This window comes from Ursus maritimus, unplaced genomic scaffold (genome assembly GCF_017311325.1).
Source record: "Ursus maritimus isolate PB19 unplaced genomic scaffold, ASM1731132v1 scaffold_12, whole genome shotgun sequence".
NCBI lineage: Eukaryota > Metazoa > Chordata > Mammalia > Carnivora > Ursidae > Ursus > Ursus maritimus.
Window position 1 is genome coordinate 50,601,454 of NW_024423564.1, and position 27,179 is coordinate 50,628,632.

The 27,179-nt window shown below is 36.2% G+C and overlaps 1 protein-coding gene across 4 annotated transcripts in view; it reads right to left on the bottom strand.

Moving 5' to 3' along the window:
- Window positions 1-27,179, bottom strand: part of LEPR (leptin receptor) — a 65,073-nt gene that overhangs the window by 25,274 nt on the left and 12,620 nt on the right. For all 4 annotated transcript variants that reach the window (XR_005834145.1, XM_008690766.2, XM_040627186.1 and 1 more), the window contains exons 4-10: window positions 16,991-17,199; window positions 12,950-13,095; window positions 10,941-11,085; window positions 5,152-5,442; window positions 4,876-4,993; window positions 2,430-2,629; window positions 155-303 (exon numbers count right to left, since the gene is read on the bottom strand). Coding sequence is in view for 3 of the 4 variants with exons in the window: in XM_008690766.2 (XP_008688988.1) it covers window positions 155-303; window positions 2,430-2,629; window positions 4,876-4,993; window positions 5,152-5,442; window positions 10,941-11,085; window positions 12,950-13,095; window positions 16,991-17,199 (1,258 nt within the window). In the remaining variant the exon portion in view is untranslated. The remainder of the gene's footprint in view (window positions 1-154; window positions 304-2,429; window positions 2,630-4,875; window positions 4,994-5,151; window positions 5,443-10,940; window positions 11,086-12,949; window positions 13,096-16,990; window positions 17,200-27,179) is intronic.

Consider the following 27,179-nt stretch of genomic DNA (forward strand, 5'->3'; position numbering starts at 1 on the left):
ACCTAGAGCAATCTATTTCACAAAAATAGCTACAGAATACAGGAAAAGGTACTTTTATGCCAATAAAATAAATCCTAATCAATGCAGTTACTAAAACGGTTGTAAGAGATAACATTTAGTGAGGCAAGCTGGAGACGTTTCTAGGTAAAGGTACCTTCCACTGTACTTCTTTTCCATTTAAGCCATAGCGAATCTGGAACTTAAGATTATTCTCTGGAAAGACTGGTTTTTCCCAAGATATTTTCAATAATCCAATTTTTACAGTAATTTCTGCTTTCACACTGGATGGAGGCAGTGGTTTCACTAGAAATTTTAAAAATAGTATACTATAACAGCAACTTAAACAGTGATAATATTTTTAAAACATTATTATGACGTTACGACTTTTATACTCAGTATTTATAAAGCTGTATCTCCTTGATCCCCTACAATTTTATGTGACATGTAAGAAAGGGATTATCTTTATTTTGCAAATAGGTTGATTGAAAAAAAAAATCACTACATTGACCATGTCATCTGCAAATAATAGTAAGATCTGATTAGAAACTGAGCCATTAGTTCTGCATGCCAAAGATTCCACACTAAACACATGAGTGTCGATAGCATACCCTGGTCTATGTAGAGCTTTAATAAAAGGAAAAATATAACACGCACTGCATTCATTTCCACATGTGTGAGTTTCAAACTGTTCTACTATTACTAAGTATTTCTAGGTTAAGATCAGAGACAGTCTTACAGAGTAACGCCCCAGTTCTCTATCATCTGCAGAAAACATGCTTTTGAAAGGCAGAAATAGAAGCAAAGATGATCAGAATGGCAAGGGCTTAAAAAAAAAAAAAAGTAAAAGACAATATGCAAACTCATCATATTTGAGAACTAAATGTCCCAAAGCCCCAGCACACTGGTGTGAACTCTGAAGTTCCGGACTTCATCAACAATTAGACTGTTGATGACCAAGACCCCTAAGCTTTTTCATAACTACACTGTTTCTCATACTTATTCAATTCTTCATATATGAAGAAGACATTCTTTACCAACCAGTAAGACGACATGCATTTCATCTCCTGAAAAGGAAGTATGCACATTTGAGAGACACTAGGACTGTACTTGACTGAATCACATGGATGTCGTATGCATCTATTCCATGCATATCTAGTTTACAGGAGGGATGCTTTAAAGTACGAGAGTTTGCATCATCCCCACAACATGCACCCTGGGGAGGCTGAAGAGGAGCTTTCCCATTTTGTGGGTGATATAACAGTCACACAGCACTTACATGTCTAGCCCATGTTTACAAAGCTAGGAACTGGTGGAGCGGCATTGGGATCCTAGAGTTGAATCTCCATATTGTTTTCTAGTACTAAGTAGTAATAGAAGCCCAACTTAAACTCCTTATTTTAGTACTGAAAAGAATAACATTGAAGGTTGTTCGGATAGCATGTAGAACTGAATCCTTGTTGCATTTGTCATAGATTACATGTGAGGCTATACCTGTGCATGTTTGTGGGGTAGAGAGTGGTAGTAGGGTTCTATGCTGTCTCAAGATATTCAGTACCAGAGAAGTACTGCTTACAGTAAAATCACTTTAAATGGAACCAAACTAAATAGCATGGAGGGTGAGGGGGCACGAGGGGAATCAATTAATTGGGACTCTACAGTGATTAAAAAAATAAAAATTATGACTTTATGCTATATTTAACAAAATATAGGTTTTAATTCAGCTGTGTACTAATTATTGAAAATATAATGAATCAACTATTGATTTTTGGCATAATTTCCCAACAAAACAGCATATAGCACCAAAGATATTCTTTTACCTCTGCTGTGTAACCATAAGTGGATTTCACAGCAATATGGGAGGGACATATTATATATTTCAAGAGCTCTTTTAACTTCAAAATCAATATATCTTTTTTAAAGAGTATTTAAAATTAATGATGGGTATCATCATCCTTGATCTATTTTCTCTTCTTCACTTCAGTTATTTTGAATCCTGTGCATCCCACGCAGCCTCACAAATTAAACCCTTGGGTTATGACTACTAGATTACAAAATCCATCACGATACCCAAATTAAATTTTTAAATTAAAACACCAAATGTTTTCATAAGTATACTGGGAGAAAAACAAAGCAGTGCATTATTTAGAATATTACTGCTAAATTTTATTCCCAATGACCAATATAACTTATCGGATTATATGCTGAAAATACTCCTATTGCAAAAATACTGTGCTATAAGTAACTTAAAATAAAATAAAAACAGCAACACTCTCTAAGATTGATTGTCTTCCCAATCCCACTGTAAACATGAAAAAAAATTGTTTAAATATAGTGCGATCAGGAAATGGTAAAACCCAACACTTTCCATAAATCAACCTGAATCCAAATCTGCTAATAAAAATGAAGACACGCAACACTGTTTGACATACCCACGGAATCAGGAACAACACACGTTGGTGGAGAGTCAAGTGAACCCAAAGAGTGATTGATTTTAATCCACATTGTATACCCGGATAATAGAAAGATTGGCTGAAATATGCATTCATAAAAACCATCTCTCTGCAAATGGCAATCTTTGGGTTCAGATATGGGATGAATAGATGGAACATCAGAACAGTAAAGGCTGCTCCTTAAAAGATATGAGAACAGTCAGTTAATACACAACATTGATGAAAGCAATAAGATATTTGAGAAAACCATAGTTTCTGGTCCATCTAAAATAAATGCTCTTAGTGGAAAGGCATTTTTGAATTCCCAGCTATATCACAATTTTATATCTTTCCATAAAAACAGACAATAAACCTTATTAAATATTTTATGAGGTACTAAGTGGAAAAGCAAGTAAAGTGAGCAGCAATGCTCTAAGAAGGAGATAAGGATCCAATTAGACGTTGAACCTACACCACCTTGACAGTTACGCTAATGTTATACATAAGGGACACCATTTTAGAAATGGTGTAGATAGATCACAAGTGGTATTGGGACATTCCTGAGATGGGAAGGACGATAAATCCCTCATGCTTTACATAGGGATTAAATTACACCACAAATTGAAGACACAACTGATAGTAAATTATAGCTTAATCGACAATGTCCTAATATTTTCTAGTTCAAAGCAATATAATGAAAATAATACCAATGCTTGATTCATATCTGAATCATATGGTTAAATATATAACATATATAACACATTTTCTCAGAGAAGAAAATTAAGAAAGTAATTTTTATAACTATATCCCGATCTGCACTCTACCTCAGAACATACAGAGCACTTCTCCTTTTCTCTGAAATAGCCCTCCTGCCACTGTTTGCTCTAGTATGGCATTTAAGTGGTTAAAGTAGCAGTTACCGTTTCCATAAAAACAGAGTTAGGAGGTTACAAGAAAATGAAAAATCTATATTCTTGTTTTCTATTTTGGGGGACACTTTTCTGTTTCTCGTTTTCTATTTTTTATGACACTTTTCCTGCTTACCCCCTCAAAATTACAATCATTGGGGTGTGTGTATGAATGAGTGCTGGGGGGTGGGGGGAGGGCCAGAGATGAGAACAAGGCATGAAGCGTCGTCCTCTGTGGGTAAGAGGAACCGTGACCACGTGACCACGAACCAAAGCACAGTAATACCCCACTTGGAATGCGGAGGTTAGTGTCTTGTTATCATGACAGTAATAGCCATTTATTGAATATTTACCAGGAGTAATTCTATCGCTTAATTATAATTAAATGGAATATATCATTAATTCTAACAGAAACCTTGTAAGTCCTACTATTCTCTCTAATTTACAGACAAGGAAATCGAGTCTTAGGTTAAAAAAACCCGCGGAGTGCAGGGACTTTCACAGTTCTGCTGTAAATGTTAGCAAGATAATGAGGCACAGAGCTTATGTGATGGTCATCCACAAACACCTTTTTTAATGTGAAAAATGCCATGGAAAGAAAGTAAAGACAGATTATAAAAGTAAAATGGCATCCATGAATATTCTATTAATTTCAAACTACGAAGTCAGCTATTATTCCCGTGTAAGAAATGTAGAAATTGCCCCATTTTTTTCTAATACTACATAAGACTGGTCACTTTAGGAATACAATTCAGATCGCAGTATTTGAGGACGGGGATTTGTTTTTCAAGTAGAAAATTTAGATTTTAAGAATAAATGAGGACAAGTGAAACAAACTGGAAGACCCCAGTACAAACACAAATTGAGACAGGGTGTCTGAGAGCAGTACACATAACTGAAAACTACTATAAGAGATTATAAAAATTAAAATGTATCTACCATCTCCTAATCAAGAGTGCTATTATTTCAGATGATACTATAGAAAGATGAAGCCTTGAATTCTTTTCAAAACAGGGAAGGGTAAAAATAAGCAAGCGCAAATTACTCTTTATTACAACACTTCACTCTTTATCAAGTGTTTCTTTCTTAATCTTTCCTACTTCTAAAAGTATTCCTATTATATCTTACAATCTTTGTGCTACTACCTCTGACTTTTTTCCGAAATATTAATCTTTAGCAAATGATATTAGACTTCTATAATCACTGATGTTCTCCTCTGGTCAATTCCCTAAGTCAAATTAAAATGTACAGAAACCAGTTTTTCTTGGATTTCATTCAGTAGTTAAAATGCAATCATGGAAAATTAATCGGTTACCAGAAAAAAATTTGAAGTGAAAACAAATCCTATTTTTTACCTCAATGTGAGTTTTTTCAAAAACCACCAGTTTATTTGATTCCTCAAAAATTTCCTAATCAGGTAGATTCTACTTCCTCTTTCAGGAAGAACGTCTACTAGAGGACTGTCATGATGATATTTCTACAGGAAGTCTTATCTCACCATATCCCCAGAGCAATAAAACAGCAAAAACAGTACGTACCTATGATACCTCAACTGCAAAGTACTTCCCATGAGTGATTGGATTGCATTGGTTGACCATCTGCAAGTCATTTTAGTTAAGTACCCATCAGTTTCACATGATATATTGATATTGACATCTATTTAAAACACATTAAAATATTAATACAAAGCAAAAACACCAAAACAATTTTTAATGAAAATAACGTGACCTTACATTATCAATGGGACTCTAATATAGGGTCCATAATAAAAATCGGCCTGTGGAAGAAAAGGGAGACAAGTGCAGCACTCTTACCAATCACGTATAATTCCGCATAGCGATGGTGGCACTCCTGCTGGTTGCAGCAGTACACTGCGTCGTAGGTGAACTTCCCGCGAGGCCTGGTCGCATTCAGATTTGGAAAAGTGACTTTGCTAACACGGTCACCCAGAACCGTATACTGGCTCGCAGGGATTTTCTCAGCTAAATTCAGCCACCAAACAATCTTTTTTGAGGAAACAATCTCGTTTTCATTTTTATAAATGCAGTGAATAGAAACATTAGACCCGACACTTGTCAGAATTTTAGGCGGAAAGTATATGACATCTGCAATAAGAGAAGAAGGGGAGGACATCGGATAAAGACCAAAAACATCCTGTGAGGAACTTACGCGACATACAAAGGCTTCACGATGCATTCAGGATCACACTGCCAAAAATAAAATGAGTGTACTAAGAAACCGTGTAACTGTGATTGCCTGTTTAGGGACGGTTACGTCGTATCCCAGGCACTCCCATTCCCAAAGGACTTGAACTTCCAAAAATGTCCAGTATTTCCTAAACATAGAGACGTGTTACAAAATAGTTTCAGTGCGTAATTGTCACTTGCTAGCTGATAGGCAGAAAAGTAATTCAAATGAAATATAATCTAATTCCCCAATGACACGTTTTCCATCAGACTCCTCTTTAAGAACCAGTGAAATATAGGGCGAGTTCTTGATCAAATCACTCTAAGGCAAAATCCTGAAGAACAAATGGTGGTTGCTATTGTTTCACTTGGTTATATAAAAATTTCAAATTAGCAGGTAAAGTAGAAAAATGAGCTTTAAGTAAGAGACTAGTTAGGATATGTAAAATTAATGATGCACCAAAACAGGAAAAACTGTAAATACTATCTGTAATATTTTCAGTTATTTAAAGCCAGTATGCTGTGGTTTAGGACAAGGCAAACCAATATTTTTTCTAAAATATTATTTTTAAGGCCTCTATACTACTCCATACTATGTTTTCGGTCCCCTATTGCTGGAAACATGGTTTGCCTATATTCTCGATTAAAAACAGCATAAAAGTAAATGATTGTTTACATAGAAAGAAATTATTTCTGCCACAATGCATTACAAAAACAGGATATTTTAGTCCTACAATTTAAGGTAGGCCATTTTCTGCTGAAAGAATATGAGTATCTGTTTTCATACATATCATCTGGATTACTCCCAAAACAAAAACAAAAAACTTCATTGATTTTTATTATTTTTTTTCTTTTTTGTACTAGCAAGCTAAAGTGTACTGTCCTTATATTTACAATCCATACAAAACATTTGTACTTTGTATGTCTACAGTCAAGCATAAACAGGAAAAATTTTTAGTAGCATGAAATCACTGGACAGAAGCCAGTCCATTAGATTTATAATCCTACCCTTGGGTGCACTCAAGCTTCATTGGCACATTACTTTCTACACACAAGTACCCAGCACAGACCTGAAAGATCATTAACCTACCTTCAATACGCTCCACATCTCATTACTGAACCACTTCGGAAGTCTGAGAGTAATTTACTTGTTAAAGAGTACACATAAGATTTCCAAAAGTTAAGCTGAATCTTTTAAAGATAATAAAAACCTCAAAGCACTTCACTTCAAAATTGAATGCCTAAGTAAGGCTTAATTGAGAAATACAATTGAATTCATAGTATCTTGGCATGATTAAATACTAAAATATTAGCTTAAAAAGAAGAAAAACAAGTTATTAAAAACCTGATGATTTTGTAAAATTTACATTGAATATGCAGATATTGATATGAAGTAAATGTTAAATATTTAATTTTCAAAATAACACAAATACATATTTTATTCTCATGTGAGATACTACACCATATTGAATTTGTAAAATAAGAAAATAATTTTCTTCTCATGACTAAGTACCAATACTTTGGCACAATCTACACTAATGAATTTCATTGGAAGAAATTCTATTGATAAATATTAGTGAATTATGTAAATAAACATAAATCATAAAGCAAAACATCCTAGTTAAAGTTATTTTAAAATGTGTTTATTATAGCACCAGAAGATAGATTTTTAAATTTTCAAAGCAGATTTCCTATTTTTCTTTAAGGGGAAAATATTTTCTCTAATACATTACAAGCACTGTCGAGTATGAAATGTAGAAATTATGTTTCTCCTCTCCTCTGGCAGCAAAAGAGTACAATTAAGAAAGGTATTATAAGAAGTCAGCACTTCTAAACTTATTTTCAGTATGTAGCATAACTTAATTGCAATATTCCTGGACTTCTTAAGTTTTGGCAAGGTCCTGGGTTTTCTTCTAAGAGTCGAAGATCTTCCAACAGCTAAAGAAAGAACTAGCCAATTCATTTTTTAAAAATCCGTAAGAATTCTTTGATTAAAAATGGTCAATGCTTCATTAACTGTGCACTTGGTAGGCACAGCTTTAATAAATCAATGAGCAAAAAGTAGTAGCTATAAAGGGACTGATAATTAGCATCTGTTTGCTCTGGTACCAATACATCAGACAGCCTCTGTTCAAAAAAAAAAAAAAATCAATAAAATCCAAAGTGTTTAGAAATGATGAAGTATGTGTGCTAATCCATTCTAAATAAGTTAATGCCTCAGTCTTACAGAATGTTTCTGTTTGATCAATGCCATCATAGCACCCATCAGTGAACAGCAGAGGATAATCTAATAATATTAAATACCTAGGTTTAAGGGAGAAGGATCCTAATCCTTTTACACAAGAAGAGGAAGCTCCCAAGTTTGAAGAAACATACTTCACCAATGCACACCATTCAAGAACAAGCCTCCAGTGCGGTAAGCGTTGGAGGATGTGGGAACTACTATAATCTGAGACCTGAAAAACCCAAGCAACGCTGAAACCTCATTTATCAGGAATCACGAAGGAAATGAGGTGTCCCACTAAAGTGCTCTATGTAATTAAGCTTACTGTTTATTCTCAGGATCAATTTTTAGTGACATTGGAAATCTTGCATAAACATACATTAGGCACTTAATCACTGTATTAGTGTGTACAAACATGAACGCTGGAATTAGACCGCCAGCTCTAGACTGTGCCAACTTTTACAATTTACTTAACTTCTCTAAATCTCAATTTCTTTGTCTACAAAAGGGGAATATCAGTACCTATCTCACAGGGGATCAAAAGGATAAAATGATAATAGATGTAAAGCACTTAGAACAGTGCTTGAAACATAGGAAGCACTCCATAACTGTCACCATCATCATCATTATTTTTCAGTAGGGACGTATGAAGCTAGTTATACCTCTGATTTGTGATTCAGTACCCATCATCACGTCGACTGTAGACAATCCTATAACAGAGAAACGTGCTTGGGAGCTACTGAAGTGTGGAGGCTTTTCTCCCCGAGCTTGGCGTCCCTAGTCTACTTTCTATTTGGCAAGTTTCTGTCTTTCCCTTAATAATCACCTGGTACAAGTCAGTGACATCTAAGCCATCCAAGCCTGTTAAATTAGTAAGCTTACCTTTACACTCACTGCTAAATCAACAAATTCTGCCCTTTGGGGAGCTATTTATTTACTCACTGTCTGGATTTATTTTTCACTTACTATCAGATATTTCTGTTTGGGATGTCTAAAGTCACTAGAGGGACACACCTGTGGCGAATAAGTAAAAGGCCAGGTGTTAACTGCAATATTGTTAGACACCGTACAAGCAAGTAAATTGGCAAAGTTTCTTTTCAACGAAACATCTTTCTTACTGTCATGTACACAAAACACTAAATATTTGTATAGGGTAGAGTATATATACGTATGTATGTACGTGCTTTAGAATATATATTAATAAGTCTGATTTATATTCTGTATAAAAGCATATAAACATGGTCCAACATATTGAGAAACCAAGCAAATTTAATCCTACAGATATTGACGTGAACTAAGAAAGTAACAGTAGTCTAAAGGGGTTTTGTACAAATAAAACAGAACTAAAACTATGTCCATCCAAAGGTCTAAAATTCTAAGTTGAACATCAAAAACAAAATCTTACATGAAATGTAACACAAGTAACTATTATAATTCTACTGGATCAAAATGTTCCTCTTAACCCCACCGAATACAGAATTGCTAAGAATCATTATTCTAGAAAGGTATAATGTATAACTTGAATATTAGCAACCTTTAAAAATAACAATGATTCTTTTAGAATTTCCCTCTATTCAGGAGTAGGTTTTCAGATCTAATTAAGAAGTAAAATCACAAAGGAAGAAAGCCATCTTCTTGTGAAAGAGAACTATTTCACCAGCTGGCAAGGAATGGCGGCAAGTCACAGGCCACTCAGGGTGGGAGTCAGGGTTACTTGCCTCCTCTGTCACCCACGTCACTCCATCCCACTACCTTAAAAGCCTCCACGGGACAGTCTTTAAAAAGTTGATGTTGTAATTTATTCCCCTCTACATAATTCACTGCTGGTCATTAAGACATATTAATCAACGATAAATAATTGAAGGTCGAAAAGATGACCTTCCTCAGAAAAATTCTAAGAGCTGAGTCGTCAGCACACACATTGTGATGCTCAGTAATTATCTGAGGAATCGTGATGAGAAATTCATGTCTTCTAAATCTGTTCACAGAAGGTTCCTGGCTTTCCTGGCGAGAACCAATCCTTCCTGTTGCCTAGTACTTTGTAACCGCTTCTGACAACCTTGCTCATGCAATTAGCTGTGTATCATGTCAACCTTTCACCTTCATTAGACCCTGAGATTCTGAATATTGAGATTGTGGATTTGTAAACTATGATTGCATCTACTGTCTACTGAGTGCTTACTAAGGGTCAGGCACTGCAGGGGGCACAGTAGGTGCACTGTTTCATTCTATCCAGAACAAAAATGTCCCTATTTTGCAGATGGGGCAATTGAGGCATAGAAAGGTGAAGAAACATTCCAAATAAGTAGTAAGGCCACTACTTCTATAAAATTCTGTCAGACTCCAAAGTCAGTGCTCTTAAACCACTAATGTTACTGGCTTTTTGACTAATCGATGCTTTTTAAATAGGAAGTAATCAATAAATGAACTTATTTCATTAGATGTGTTGACTATCTGCTTAATGATTTACAGGGGACTTGCTGTCTCTATATATCCATAACCACCCTGCATGAGTTTCAGTAGGAATAATTTTGCTCTTTTGACAAATCAGACACCTAGGCAAAGGGACCCTAAGTGTCTTCCTAGGGCCACAAGTTAGCATATGACAGGGTTGGACCATTCTAAGGCTCCTGGGCCTCTTTGTAAGCCACCATTTCAACTTCATGAGGAAGTTTTGAATAAATCACAGTTTTTCTGATGTTAAAGATCAAAAATATGAAAACTCAAAGTGAAAACTCTCAAAAGCCAGCATCTACAGTGAAAAGAATTACTTCATTATGTTATTATTTATTATATTATATAAAATACAATATTAAAAGAAATTTGAATATTTGGAATTTATGTCAAATAAATATATCTGGTTTTAAAAGTAAATTAAGGAAACACTGATACCAGCAATGTTCTGAATTTGTGAATCTGGAACCTTTCTATTAAGTCTATCTTTTGAAAAGGTAAGAGTAATTCAGCAAGACATTACTATGGACATACATAAACTTGGGAGCTCTTATACAAGTTTGGTTTTTTTTTACAAGTTTTCATTCACACATTAACCTACCAATGCTTGAATAAAACATTAATATTGTGCCCCTCCTTTTGGCTTACTGCCACAAAATTTAAGACGCTTATAATAGGCCAAAGGAAAAATCAGGAAGCATATTCTCCTCTTGATAGGAGCTACTATTACAAAACCTACCTTGTGTGGTAAAGATAAGAGGGGTGCTCCAGTCACCCCAGATTCCTGGGCCATCCAGTCTCTTGCCCCTCACTTGAACCTCGTATGAAGACCCAGGAAGCACACTGTCTATCAGCAGAGACGTAGCTGAGACAATTTCATCAGCCTGTTAAATATTGTTTGAAAACATCAGAGCATCAAGTAGACATGGAACCTTTATCAAAATAGAGAACAAGCAGTCCCCAAAAATTTCAAAGAATGAAAATCTTATGGAATAGTTAGCCGGCCTTGGTGGAATTAAACAGAAATCAGTAACAAAATAAAAATGTTTGCACCTTTGTCAATAAAATTTTAAACAGCCCACGAGTCCAAGAAGAAAATCACAATGATAATCAGCAGATATTTTTTTAAATGAATGATAACGAATATTGACCTTGTGAAATTTGAGAGGTACAGCTAAAGTCAGTGGGGAGTTTCAAGCCACTGCTGACATCTATAATACACACATGGCAGAACACAATGAGCAGGAGCGGACTCAGAATTATAAACATTCCTAGAGGAAAGTGTCACAGAGGAGGGTATGAAGAATCTTAAGAACCTGAGCCCTGAACCTGATAAGCTATAATAAATCAAAATACAGTTTACAAACTAGAGAGCAAATATCTAAGAGACCTAATTCTGCATAAAACAATCACTATTAAGAATTGCTTAACAAATACATTCTGTTGTCCAATGATGTACTCCAAAGCTATTGAACTCCCTGGCCCCTTAAACTGTGAGCTACCAGAGACCAAAGGGTGAAAAGTGCTACGAATGTATTACACAATAGCAGATCACCTAGATTGCCTCCATTTTACAGATGAGAAAGCTGAACCCCAGAGAAGCCTTAACTGCTTTTTCCACACAGAACACCAACACTTCCTTTTCTGCTCTTTGTGAAAATAAAGTCTTTGAAAAATTGGCCCAGAGCTACAAAGACAGGTTTTTACTTCTAAATTATGTAACAATTTGTTTCACAAAGGAAAATGCCAAAGTCCATGCACGGCCCATGCTCTTCATGACCTCCTTCTCCTCTTCCCCTGCACCTCTTTGATTCATCCACTGCGACTCTTGCCCTCACTGCCTCCCCCGGCCTCCAGCTTCTCACCTGGCTTAGGGCCTCTGAATTACTGTTTCGTCCATTTGCAAACTAATTTCCCCAAATATCTACATCACTAACCTTCTTCAGATCCTTGCTCAAATGTCACCTTCTCCACGAGGTCTTCCCCCCCCCCCTTAATATTACAACCTGCCAGCTCTACCAGCACCCGTTAGCTCTACTGCTCAGTGCATCCTGATGGCAAGCAGAACAGTTCCTAGCACCTAGTAGGTCCTCAATAAATACTAAAGAATGCAAAAAGAATTTGACAGACTTTATACTACAAATGTGTGCTCTGCAAGTAAACAAATATGTTGGGCAATAAAACAACTGTTGGAATTGTAAAATCAGAAATCAGAGGTCTGTAAGTAAGAAAATTATAATTATGAATTCAAGTTTCTGTAACTGGACTTCCTGTAGCCATTTAGCCGTGTGTGTGCACGCATGCACGTGTGTGTGTGTGTATTTGTGTGTGTGTGTGTGTGAGGCAGAAGGAGAGGGAGGGAGAGGCAGAGAGAGTGAGGAAGTTGTTAATCTTTTTTTTTTGGAAGAGGAACTTGGAACTTTCTCTGGCACTAAAATCTGGGAGGAATTTGTCACACTCCTCAATGTATAACATGGATCCATATATAAGAGATATTGTGCATCATCAAACAATTTCTCTAAAAGTGTTTAGCGAAGATGTGGACATGCTGTTCATATGGTTATTTCCTATGCTGATCTTAAATGTAAGCCAGTCCAGTGATATAATATTAAATTAGAGCTGATTCTGTTCTAGAAGGACTGTGCACGTTTGGCATGCAAAGGGCATTTTCTACCAGACTTGGAAAGCATCTCATCTTTACCTTAGTTGCTTCTCAACTTTTCACTTTACTTATTAAATTATACTTACTTTTCTCATATTTGTTGAAGAATTCTCTGAATATTTCACTTGATATTGAAGTTGAAATGGTACCAGTGTTGGGCTGGACCAAGAAATCTTTAAATTGCCAGCATCTGTGATTTCCATATGTAAACCTAATGGGGGATCAGGCTTCACTTAAGGAAAAAAAGAGAACATTTTTAAGTCAAGCAATTTTCATGATAATCACAAAATAAAGTCAAAATGAATTTTTAGCATATCCTCTTCTTTCAACTATTTAAAAGGTGATCTTATTCAAAGGCTAATTACAGACCAAAATATTAGGTCTACTCCTTGTACCTTTCCATAGCAATCCACATATATTTATTTCCTCTCCCTACATGGCAAAAACTATAAAAAAAAACAAAAATATGCATGCAAAATTCAGCAAATCTATTAACTTTGAAATATAATAATCTAAGCACACCTACTTAAATAACCCATGGCATACATATTTTACATGCAATAAACATAGCATTCACAGGCCCTGGCTTGTCACCAAAAATGGGGATAGAGTTTCTTAGCCTAACAATGTGTTTAACTTGGTAAATGATTTGAGTTCATTTGTATATGCATATGTTCATGTATGCATATGCATTTGTGTATAGGTTGTGTGTGTGTGTGTGTGTGTGTAGTTTTAAACATACATAACCTTTAAATTATTCATAGAAACAATATAAACATCTTACAATACAGGATTAAATAAATAGTGGTTCATCTCTATAAGGGAAATCTATACAGACATATCAGAGAAGACTATTGAAAATGTTTAATATTGCTAGTTTTAAAAGTTTATTAAACATCATCTATACTTGAGTTCCTGATTTGTTGAAATTAACAAATAAAAGAATATTTATAAATATGTATTAAAATAGAAAAAAATACCAAAATGATAGAAAATAGATGGTGCATTTTTCTTCTTGGTGCATCTCTGTGTTTTCAAGATCTTAACTAGCAGGAGTTACGTACACAGAAATAATCATTACATTGAAATGTTTACTGATTTGAATTTTATCTTCAAGAACTAAAATGGCACATTACTATAATTAACATACTATATTTTCAAGACTTTAGATATAGTTTTTCTCTTTTCCTTGAGTTAAAATTAATAAAGTTTTTACTTTATGTGACATATTACAAATTTTCATTTAAAACAGAGACAGGTAAACACTAAAGTCCAGAAGCAATAGGTGAAATTCACTGAGTTCTCATGACCAAACAGAAAACAAAACAGAAACATCAAACCGAAATCATGAAATTATAAACTATGGTACATACCCTGCCTGCATACATGTATGCCTTGATATTAGAAATCTAAAAATAAATCTTTCCCTGAACCACCCCCATCTATCTGCTTCTTTCAGAGCAATATTCCTTGGAAGAGTTGGCACTACTCACTCTCCTCACTTTGTGTTTATTTTCCTAACCAGCCTACTCTGATCAGGTAGGTCTTCCTCCTCACCAGTCCACCGAAACCGCTCTATTAAGGTCATCATCCTTTGCCAAATCCAATGTCAGTTGTCTAATGCATTTTCCTCCACCTCTCAGTGGCAGCCCACATAGCTGGTCACTAGGTCTCCACTTGGCCACCACGCTCTTTTACTCCTCTTTTCTCTCTAATTGCCTCAGGCTTCCTCTCACTGAACTCTAAGTGGGTGATCTCAGGCAATCCCATAAACATCTACACACCAGATACTCCCATATATCTCTCCCCTGAACTCTAGGATCCTATGTCCAACCGCCTGCTCAGCATCTCTTGGGTATCTACAAGCATCTCAAAAACAACGTGTCATACACCTGATCCTCCCCAAATTTCCTCATCTTAGTATCTGGTACCACTATTCACTGGCATGCTCAGGGCCAAGTCTGAATGTTACCCTTGGTTCTTCTCTGTCCATACACCACACCCAATCCACTAGAAATTTCAGTTAGCACCATCTCCCAAATGAATCCCAACTATGATCATTTCTTTACTTCTCCATGACTACATCCCTAAACCAACTAGATCATTCCAATAGCCTCCTATCTGAGCCTTCTGATTCTACTCTTGTAACTATCCTTCCTCTTTTTCCCATCAATTTCCTTCTCCACATGCAGAGTAAATTTTAAACATGCACACAGACACACAGACAACACATACACACCTGACCGTATCACTCTCCTGGTTCAAAAGCTTCCACTGTAATTAGAATAAAATCCAAACTCTATAACCCTGGCCTACCATATGACTTGAATCCAATACTTCTGACCACATTTCCAAATATTCCCCTACCTCATTCACTCCAAGCACAAAGGACTTCTCTTGGGTTCCTCCAACTTCCAAGCTCATTCCAACTCAGAGTTTTTATGGGTGCTATTTTTCCTGCTTGGAGCACCTTTTGCTCTGGATTTTTGCATGGCTATCTCTTTTTCATTCAGGTCAAATGTGATCTCCTAAAACAGGTCTTCTTTGACCTCCAAACCTGAAATAATAGTCCTTACACCTACCTAAACCTCTCCACCTAATCCTCTTCATTTCTTTCGTGGCACTTAAAATTTTAGGACATTATCATATATACCCAAGTATAAGGAAAGATTTTTTTTTTCTCAAAAAATTATCCCTGAAAAAAAGACAAAATTATTTTCGGGTTTCTTATAAAGTCTATCATAGCACCTTCTCTTAACTACTTTATTTTTTTTACTATTTAATTTAATTCTGGTTCTAAATGCTTATAAAAATCATGTGACAGAATTAGTTTTTAAAAGAGAATATAATGGTATTTTATAAATTTTATATGTATTTTTTCCTGTGCTATAACTTCATGACAGAATTGCTTGGATGTCATTGTAATTATGTTGTAGAGACCACAAATGTCTCCCTAGAGGACAAATTATTTGAAAGTCCTAACGTTAAAGTATGATGTCATATGCAGATTCAAAAAGTGGCATATCCCCAGTAACTTAGAGAGAAGTGAAGGTGAAGTTGTGTGGAAAATTGTGTGTGAGATACCTGGAAAAGTGGTTCTAGTGATGTAAAAAACAATGGTGCCAGGATGCATGTAAAGAGCTGGTATATAATGGTTTCAAGAAATCTAAGTGGAAAATAGTAACATTGTTAAATTATATATTATATATATAATACATACATAGACAAAACTGAGTTAATAAATACTTTAAGTGAACACTGCCTATATTACTCACATATTCACATTTGTAATCATATGTTCAAGTTGATCAAAAGAAACTGGGAATCTTTGCCTAAAAATATGGGGTACTACCTATTATTTAAGTTTTTCTTATACAATCAGATTTATATAGCAAATTATTTAGGTGTTTCCTTTTTTATTGTTTCTCTCTGCTCACTATTGATTGCCTTTGGCTTATGAGGCAGGAACTTTGTCTCATTCACCATTGTTTCTCCAGCTCCAAGATCAGTGACTGACACACATGAGCTTCTAAGAAATATTTATTGAAGGAATAAGTAAAGGTATAAAATAAATAAATAAAGGTAAAAAAACAAGCTCCTAATTATTTGCAGAAACTGTGATCTGAGAAGTGAAAAAGTAACAACCAAACGATACATATCCGTTAGACAGACCCCAGGATTGAAAGAAAAACTTTTTAAGAAAGAATTTAAGGGGCATTTGGGTGACTCAGTCAGTTAAGTGTCTGACTCTTGGTTTCAGCTCAGGTCACGATCTCAGGGGTCCTGGGATCAAGCCCCTCATCAGTGTCTCCGTGCTCAGTGGGGAGTCTGCTTGAAGAGTCTCTCTCTGCCCCTCCCCCTACCCATGCTTGCTCTCACTCTCTCTCTCTGAAATAAACGAGTAAATCTTTAAAAAAGAAAAGAAGAATTTAAGTTACAACTGCAGAGATCATCTATACTACTGTTAAAACATTCTAGAAGCTGCTTTTAATACTACCCAGTTCTACATTTGCTGTCCTTATCGCATGGGTCAAAGCAAGATAAGCTATGGAAAAGTTTTATAAACAATGTTTAACCTGTTTGTGTGGCTGATGTTTAGATATAATACTTTTTTGTGCACAACTTACCAACGTTTATGGGCTGAACTGACATTAGAGGAGACTGAAAATTTATTCCACCAGATGTGATTTTCAAATAGAGAAGGAGAGTGTGGTTGAGTTTGGCTGTCGGCACAGGCACCTGGCATTCACAGCTGTCGTGAACACTGCAGTTGCACTGAACAATCTGAAAGCTGCCTTTCTGGGGGACCGGAGGTGACTCGTCTAACACTTCAGGCCTACACGCAAAAGGAAGAGCTAAATATTACCATAGATGTGACAGGACTGGATTTATTTAAAATACATGACAAAAATCCAAACTGAGGTGAACTGTTCTGGACATCCAGCTTAAATGGCATCTAGAAAAAATAGAATACGTTATATCAGAAACGCAAAGATAAGGGTTAAGGAAGGTTAGCCATTAGAAATAATAGCAGCAAGAAGAGAGTGAAGCAACAGTCAAGTACTGAAAGGAAAGAAACATTGGGATCCTACAACTCTATACCCAGAGAAAATACCTTTCAAAATAAACATGAAATAAAGGCTTTTCTCAGGCATGCCAAAGCTGAAAGAATTTGTCACCATCAGATCTGCATTATAAAAAGTGCCAAAGAAAGTCCATCAGACAAAAAGGAAATGACAGTAGATGGAAGTCTGATTCCACACAAAGAAATGAAAATAACGTTAAAAGGGTAAATATTTACCGACTGCTTAAAGCAAAACTAATAGCATGTAGTGTAGGGTTTATAACACAGGTAGAAGTAAAATGCTGACACCGGCTCCAAGCTCGGGGAAGAGAGACATAATGTAAGTACGCAGTTTCAGTGTTCTCATACTATACATGAAGTGGTACGATATTACTTAGAGGTACACCGCTAGATTGTAATAAGTTAAAAATCTATATTATAAATCCTAAAGCAACCACTAAAATAATGAAACGAACAGTTATAGCTAAGGAACCATAATAATTGGGACGCCTGGGTGGCTCAGTCAGTTAAGCGTCTGCCTTCTGCTCAGGTCATGATCCTGGGGTCCTGGGATTGAGCCCTGCATCAGGCTCCTAGCTCAGCGGGGAGCTGCCTCTCCCTCTGCCTGCCACTCCCCCTGCTTGTGAGCTCTCTGTCTGACAAATAAATAAATAAAATCTTTTTTTTTAAGGAACCACAATAATCAAGCAAACAGAGTATTAATATAAAGACAAAAAAATAGATTAATGGAACAGAATAGAGACCAACACCTATATGGACAACCAACTTTCTACAGAGGTACAAAAGCAGTGCTGTGGAGAAAGGGTAATCTTTTCATTAAGTCGAGCAGAACAATGCGCTATCTATGTCCAAAACAAAACTAAACAAAAAGATTTCAACCCATACTCACACCAGATTCAAAAACTAATTCAAAATGTATCATCGATTCAAATGTAAAACCTAAAGCAATAAAACTTCTAGAAGAGAACATGGGGACAAAAATTTGTGACCTTGAGTAAGGAAACATTTCCTTAGATGCAACACCAAAAGTGTGATCCATAAAAGAACAAACTCATAAACTGGATTCTTATCAAGATTGAAAACTCTATTTTTTGAAAGGAAGACACTAGGGAACAACAAGAAGACAAGCCATAGACTGAGAAAATATATTTCCCAATTATCTATCTGATAAAGGACTTGTCTCCAGAAGATATAAAGAATTCTCAAAACTTAATAATAATAAAACAAACAATACAATTAAAAAACAGGCAAAGATTTCACCATGCACTTAGCTGGAGAAGATAAATGAATGAAAATAAGCATGTAAAAAGAAGCCCAAGGTCCTTTATTATTCAGGAAATGCAAATTAAAACCACAATGATACCACTATCCACATATCAGAATGGCTAAAATTTTAAAAGTTAATTATAAGGATGTGAAGAAATTGGAACTCTAATACACTGCTGGTGGGAATGTAAAATGATACAACTTTGGAAAACAGTTTAGTAATTTTTAAGTTGTTAAAATTACACCTATCATACGATTTGCATATTCTATCCCAGGTAGGCATCCAAAGAGAAATGAAAGCGTATGTCCTTTCAGAGACTCATACACAGACACAGAGACTTGCAGCGGCTTTATTTGTAATCACCAAATCCTGTAAATAACTCACCTGTCTGCTAACAGGTGACCGGATAAACAAATTGTGGTATATCCACATAACGGAATGCCGCTTCACAACGGAAAGGTGAACTACTAGTGGATGCACACGACATTAATGGATCTCAAAATAATCACGCTGATGAAAGCGTGACAAAAGTACTTTATGATCGCATTTATAGAAAATTCTAGAAAATACAAAGTAACCTGTGGTCACAGAAAGGTCATTCATTGTCTGGGGACAGTGGAAGGTGATGAGGGTGGTAGGGACCACAGGTAGGGGGCGCGCGTGGGGTTACAAAGGGGAAGGAAGCAATTTTGTGATTGGCAATATATTCATTTTTGTTATTACACTGCTGATTTTATGAGTGATTTCATATAGCAAAGCTTATCAAATAATACTTTAAATATATAATAAATTGTGTAAATATGTACAGTTTATTGTCTATTTATTTTATGTCAGTAAAGCTGCTTACCCAAAAAAGGAAAATTTTGGAAAAACATTTTAAGCAATACTTTGCCTATCATTGTAAACCTACAAATGAATGAACTAACCTTAAAAAGTAATTGCAGAGGCACCTGGGTGGCTCAATCGGTTAAGCATCTGCCTTCAACTCACAGGGTCCTGGGATGGAGCCCTGCATCGGGCTCCCAGCTCAGCGGGGAGCCTGTTTCTCCCTCTCTGCTCACCACCCCCCACCCCCTTGTGTTCTCTCTTGCTATCTCTCTCTCCCTCTCTCAAATAAATAAAATCTTAAAAAAAAAAACATGATTGTACAGTTTTTCCTTGACTTATGATGGGTTACCTCCTGATAAACTCATTGTAAATTAGAGATACCTTACGTTGAAATGCACTTAATACAACTAACGTACCAAATTTTATAGCTTAGCCTAGCCTACCTTAAACATGCTCAGAACACTTACACTAGCCTACAAGTGGGCAAAATCATCTAACACAAAGCCTATTTTATAATATAATGTTGAACATCTCATGTAATATACTGAATACCATACTGAGAGTTAAAGAAAGAGAGAGAGAGAGAGAGGATGGTTGGAAGTGTATCAGTTGTTTACCCTCATGGTCACGTAGGTGACCAGGAATTGCACTGCCCAGCATCACGAGGAGTATCTCCTACCATGTATCACCAGCCTGGGAAACAATCGAAATTTCAAAACTCTATTGAATGAGTATTGCTTTCACACCATTAAATGGTTAAGTCAAACCATTGTAAGTGGGAGACTGCCTGTAGCTAGCTGGGTTCTGTTACCTAACTCGAGGCACAAAGAATAATAGCATGCAACCAAGACACAGAGTTGTTATTTCTGATTTATTAGTGGTGTTGTTGTTTTTCTTTAATCTGCCTGGTTGTCTGTAGAGTCTAAGCCCAGCTGCAAATAAGAAGACTTATTCGGGGGTGGGGGGGGAGTCCTGGGGGGATAGGGGTAACTAATATTTCCCTGTCTTGCTTGAGCCACCCCATTCTGTCCATAAACACCTGCTGCCATCTATCTAAACCATTCTATCTTTTTTAAAGAACTTGGGGCTGGAAGAGAGTATTAATATTTAGACATGATCATTCCCTTCAGAATGCTTGCAGTCCTTTCGGAGGGAAAAAAACTGTAAGTGCTAAATATACTAATTAAAAATTAGTGTGGAGAAAGCACTGCTTTAGAAACTCTGCTAACTAGCACATACCTGAGAATTCAATAGAAACACAACATGAATTAAATGGACCCAAATCTTTCATACATACACCACCAGTATTAAATGTGAATTCTGATAGATTTTCAAGTTTCCTGAGATAGACTTCAGTATTACTTTAGTCCTAAAAGAAATCAATCAAGAAACAATATTTACAGGCTTTTTAACGTGCAAAGCAGTCTACTGGGCACTGTGTTGGGGGTAATATTATAGCAGGAAGCACACTAAATTAACACCAAGACCTAAAATCAAGTCCTTCCATTTGCTTTTGAGCTGTAAGACCACGGGCAGGTAGGCCCTTCTCTGTGAGCCTTGGTTTCCAGAATCAGTAAAACAGAGAAAAATGCCCGCACCATCTCCCTTTACAAGGCTGTCATAAATAGCAAATACGATTACATAAAAGTATTTTTGAAAACGTAAAGTGCTATACACCCATAAAAATACCATTTTGAATTCGAGTTGGAATGACTTAGCACTTTCAATTTTATCTAAATCTTTAAACAAAGCCAATGAAATGTCATTTTTTAAAAAACATCACACTATGTGTTTTAGATGTTTTTCAAATATTAAAATAAAGGCTTTTATGAAAAGGGTATGGAACAAATTGAATAAATTGTGGTATTTTATGTCAGAAATAACGCTTGTATGGTATTATGCTTTGATTGAAGAACTCCCAAATTTTAGAGCAAAAATAGAACTAAACAAAACAAGGCATACATTCTTCACTAACACTTTTTAAAGGACAGAAAATTCTAGTGATATTTTTCTTTTTTAAAACAAAAAGGAAAGTTAGAATTACACTTTGTTACTATAGATGGTCTTGCCAATGCCATTTTTTCTAAATAGAGTGGATATTTGTACAATCAGGCTGATTACCAATTAGATTAACTATCTGGTTTCTCTATCACTTCACTGTTGTGTGTTCTATTTAATCAATCTCATTGTTAATTTCTTTATCATTTCAATATATATATATAAAGAAAATTTAATATATACTATATATTTATAAAAATGACTACATGTAATATATATGTTTATTTTAGTACTTCATTAATTGTGATTTTTTTTTAAAGGCATCTCCATTCAGAAATTTCCCAAACCACCCCAACAGATAATCCCATTATGAAATGCTAAGAATCAATCTAAAACTAATTTTCAAATGCTCTACATAGGGGTGAGAAAACTACAGCCCACAGGCCAGATACACCTGGTTTTGGTACAGCCTGTGAGCTAAGAATGGTTTCTTACATTTTCAAATGGTTTAAAAAAAAAAAAAAAAGAGGGAGAATGTCCCATGATACACGGAAACTGCATAAAATTCAAATTTCCGTGTCCATGAACATAGTCATGCTTATTCGCTTACATATTAACTATGACTACAAGGTTGGAAAAAAGACCATATGGCCTGCAAAGTCTGAAATATTTGCTATCTGGCCCTTAAAGAAAAAATGTTCAATCCTAGCTATTGGCCAGAAACATTTTGTATTTTGTACTCCCTACTGGTGGGAATCTGATGGACATAGGACACAAAAATAGAGAATCCACATTAAATATATCATCACATTTCCTTGTATAGTATATTTACAATTTACACAAACACCTTGTGATTCGCTAATTTAATTTTCAAACTACCTTATGAGGGAACTAATATCACCTACTTTATAAGTAAGAAAGTGAGGCTCAGGGGCGCCTGGGTGGCACAGCGGTTAAGCGTCTGCCTTCGGCTCAGGGCGTGATCCCGGCGTTCCGGGATCGAGTCCCACATCAGGCTCTTCCGCTATGAGCCTGCCTCTTCCTCTCCCACTCCCCCTGCTTGTGTTCCCTCTCTCTCTGGCTGTCTCTATCTCTGTGAAATGAATAAATAAAATCTTTAAAAAAAAAAAAAAAAAGAAAGTGAGGCTCAGAGACAATGGGGACCTGAAACTCGTCTGAAGTCTTGTGCTTCCATGTTCCTTGCTCACTTCATTACACCCAAGATGTCTTATTATCACAAGATTGATTTCCCTGTTACTGTTGCCACTTTATTATTTTATTTAGGGGATTAATACATTAGTGGCCAGAACTAAAAAAATAATTATAATCTTAATCATCTTAACATTTCCATACATCGGAACTTTAAAGAATTAGGGAATCATTTCAAATTACCTTTCCTTTGAAGAAAACATGACATATTTCTCACATTTATGAGAGCATAAACTTTGCAAAGTGATGTTAAACTGGAATACACAGGCCTTGTTCCTTGTCAAATCAGCATCAGATCTTCTTTTACCTTCCAAAAGAAGTCTGAAGTATTTGTGAACATCAAACAGCACTCTAAGTTTTGATAATTTTAAAGCATAAGGATTAAAATGATAATCAAACGTTTAAAATAAGAAAGGAGATACCATGGCTTAAAATAACCAAAACGTAAGAATTTCTGAAATCCTTGAAAAATTTTTATGCAGCAAAGTACCTTATGCCTTGCCAACACACACACACACACACACACACACACACACACACACACACAAATTCAGTGCCACTGTTTATTTAATCTCTCTATATGTGAGCAAACTTTACTTAAAAGTGAAAATAGTAAAATAAAGCAAAACAAAAAAAAAACCATTTCTTGAATTTTAAATTTGGCTTCTTTGTGAATTTTACCATTTGGGCAATTTTTCTACTCAGAAGTTAGATGTATAAATATTTAGTACCGAAATTTCATTTTTGATAGCCACAGTGGTTTATAGGGAGAACACATTCTATCCACTGACCTTTGGTCAAACTGTTTACAGAATTATTTTTCTATGAATATATTAAAACTTCTCTAAGCAAAGATCTATGCTAAGTTATTACAGGAATAACATCAAATGGGTACCACCCCAGTTCCTAACTATGACATAAACTGAGAGCAAACCATGGTGGACAAATGAATATACAGGAATTGTTTAAAACGGTATTAGCTTTGTATATCATTTGATCAAGTCACTTATTTTAAATCTCAGTCTGGTAATCTATACAAATATTGCCCAAAAAACTACTTGGCCAATCCCCCAAATTTCAAAGGCCAAATTAGTGTCCCAGACTAGTCCCATCATCAGAATCACCTGGCGCCTAGTTAAAGATAGATTCCTAGACCCTCCACTGCTGCAGAACTCAGTAGGTCTGGGGCTAAGGAATCTGTTTTCAGTAAGAGCCACAGATTGGTTCTCAAAGACTTATCCCCAAACCAGTAGCATTAGCATCCTGGGGGACTTGATAAAAATGCAAATTACTGGCTCCACCCCACATCTTGTGAATCAGGCTCAAATGAGAAGTAATGGCCTAGATAAATCTCACCAAGGAGACAAGTTTAAGAAGCATTTTGTAAAACACAGTACTCTTCAGATTAAGATACTACCGAACAAATGGAAAATCAACAAGGATGAAAGGGAGAAATAAAAAAAAAAAAGAGAGAGAGAGAAGAATGCAAACAAAAACAAATGAACCTTAATGTATATCAAGCTAACAGTATTAACCACATGGTGGGGGGAATCCTAATTACCTTTGGAACATCGTATTTTGACCAGGCAACCTTTAGCCTTAGCAAAGGCAAAATGAGTGTAAACAAATATTGTACTCTAGTTAGTACGCTTGTTTTTCACAGTGGTATAGGTTAGCGATTCCAAAACTACTTTACATGTGTTCTAGGACTAAGCAAATGGGTTAGATATTGTGGGAAAGGGAAGCCAGGTTTCTTATTGCTGGAAAAAAAGAGAAAAAAGAAAGAGGGAAAGGGGATAAGGAGGGAAAGGAGAGGGGAGGGAAGGAAAGGGGAGGGAGGAAAAGGAGAGGAGAGGGGAGGGGAGGGAAGGAAGAAAGAAAAAAGGAAGGCTGGAATGGATCCTGAGGTTTTGGACCATATTATGGGTGCCTTGGTGGCTCGGCTGGTCGCGTGTCAGACACTTGGTTTTGACTCAGGTCATGATCTCAGGGTCTCAGGGTCAAGAGATCAGGCCCCGGCTTAGGCTCCACGTTCAGTGGGGAGTCTGCTTAAGATTCTCTCTCTCCCTCTCCCTCTCCCCCCCCAACTCTCTTACTCTCTCTCTCTAAAATAAATAAATAAATCTTAAAAAATGGGAGATATTAGTATGAATACATGCTTTTAATTTATGTATATACAGAGACAAAGAAATACAGATTTGTGCATATTATATATACACATCATGTGTGTATTGTGTATACACATACATATAAACTAGCTCTGTAGCTGAGAGGGCCCAGAAACAATGCCACCCAAGTAACATGAGCATCTAACTCCCAGATACAGGTTTGTAAATACCATTCTCCAATAAAAAGGAATCAGGGCTCCTTGGAGAGATGGCTAATTCCAGTGTTATAGCAAGAGAAGTATAATGTCTTGTAGTACTAGAGTAAGGAAGTTGTCAAAAAAAAAAAAAAATGGGACACATCAAAAGGACACAGAGGCCAACTTGAATAAATTCCCAATGGCCAAATATGGGACAACTTGAACAAAAAGAAATAAAAAATGATAGTAACTGATTATAGCCCATAAAATAAAATAAGAATCCATGAGTCCTAGGAAGGAAGAAGAAGAAGGAGGAGGAGGGGAAGAAGGAAGAAAATAAAGCAAGGATGGAGAATGGTAAGTGGACTTCTCACAGAGCCCAGCACTGTAGTCTGTACACACCAAATGCTTCTTAACTGAATAACACTAGCCCTAAAATGTCCCTGTTCGTATCGAGCACTTCTATTTACTTTATAAATAATACATCCGTCTTCTCTAAAAATTGTAATTGGATCTTTTCTATAGTGCCAATTTCTCTTCTCATTATATTCATGTTTTCCTTTATATCCTTGAGCATGTGGAACATTGTAATAGTCATCCTTGTCTGCTACTTTTATTATCCCTGTCATTTCTGGATCTGTTTCTATTGCCTGATTTTTCTTTTCCTCCTGCTGAGGGGTTACATTTTCCTGTTCCTTCATATGTGTAGTATTTTTTATCAGATGCCAGACACTGTGAATATTACATTTTTGAGTGTTGAATTGTACTGTTTTGCTTTAAAGAATGTTGGATTTTGTTCTTGGCAATCAGTTCAGTTACTTGGGTACCTTTTTCTTTCAAGTTCTTTTGGGGAAAGAATAGCCTTGACTCTAGGGCTAATTTGGCCCCACTTTTAGAATGTGGCTATTATGGGGTTTCTACTGACTGTCATTGAAACTTTAATTATTCCTGGTCCTATGTAACTTTTGAGAATTGTTTAGCTTCTAGTTCCTGGTGACTGCTCTCTTCCTAGTGTTTCTTACCCAGCTCAGTGTTTCTTACCCAACATCATGGGCAGACTGGTAACCAGTCAAGGGGACCCCAGTACTAATTCCGTGTACTCCCTGCTTCAAGTAGTCTGCCCCATAAATTCAAGCCTCCTTAAACTCTCTGAACTCCTACCTCTGTCTCCTTGATTCAGCAATATCACTGGGGAACGCTTGAGTTTCCCAGCCCTGTGCCAGGTTCTGGAAATTCCCTCTACTCCAGAAAGCTTGAGTAATTCAGGATTCACTTTGTTTTTTTTCCCTGGGAATCACAGGGGTGCCTGGGTGGCTCAGTTGGTTAAGTGTCTGCCTTCAGCTCAGGTTATGATCTCAGGGTCTTGGGAATGAGCCCCGCATCGGGCTCTCTGCTCTCTCACTCTCCCTCTGTGCTTGCTCTCTCTCTCTCTCTCTCAAATAAATAAATAAATAAATAAATAAATAAATAAATAAAATCTTAATTAAAAAAAAGGAATCACAGTTCTGTTCTGCTTCTGTCTCATATCTGGAAGTAGATGTTTCTTACCTTTTATCAAGTTCTCTATTTGTTTATGGTAGAAGAGTAATCCCAGACTGTATTATTCCCTCCTGGCCAGAAGCCACTTTTGTTGACTTTATATATTAACTTCTGAAAATATAATATATTCAATAGTTCAAAACTTGATTTTCTTTAAAGGAAGCAGTGAAATCGGGTGGTGACTTGATGGAATGTGTGATCTATATCTCAAATGCGAGTTATTACAGCATGTTGTCAGCTAAGAAAACTTGATAATGCAGAGAAGAGAGGGGATAATTGCAAGAGCAAAGTCCTTGTGTAAGCTACAAGGGATGGGACTGAAAACACATGAGAAAGGGTTCACTTTAGGCTGGAACACAGAAAACTCATCCATGATTAAAGAAGAGAAGGATACTGCGTGGGCACTGGTATGAACAGGCTGGTAGGTTTTGGTGAGAAAAGCAGTTATAAGAGAACCTCCCCCCTGCTCCTGTTTTCCTGCTGAAAATCAAAAGCAAGGTCATCAGGGAGTGTCTCTGGCTTTCTCTCAGGAAAACCAGCTGCCATGCTGTAACGTACCCTACAGAGAAATCCACAACAAGGAAC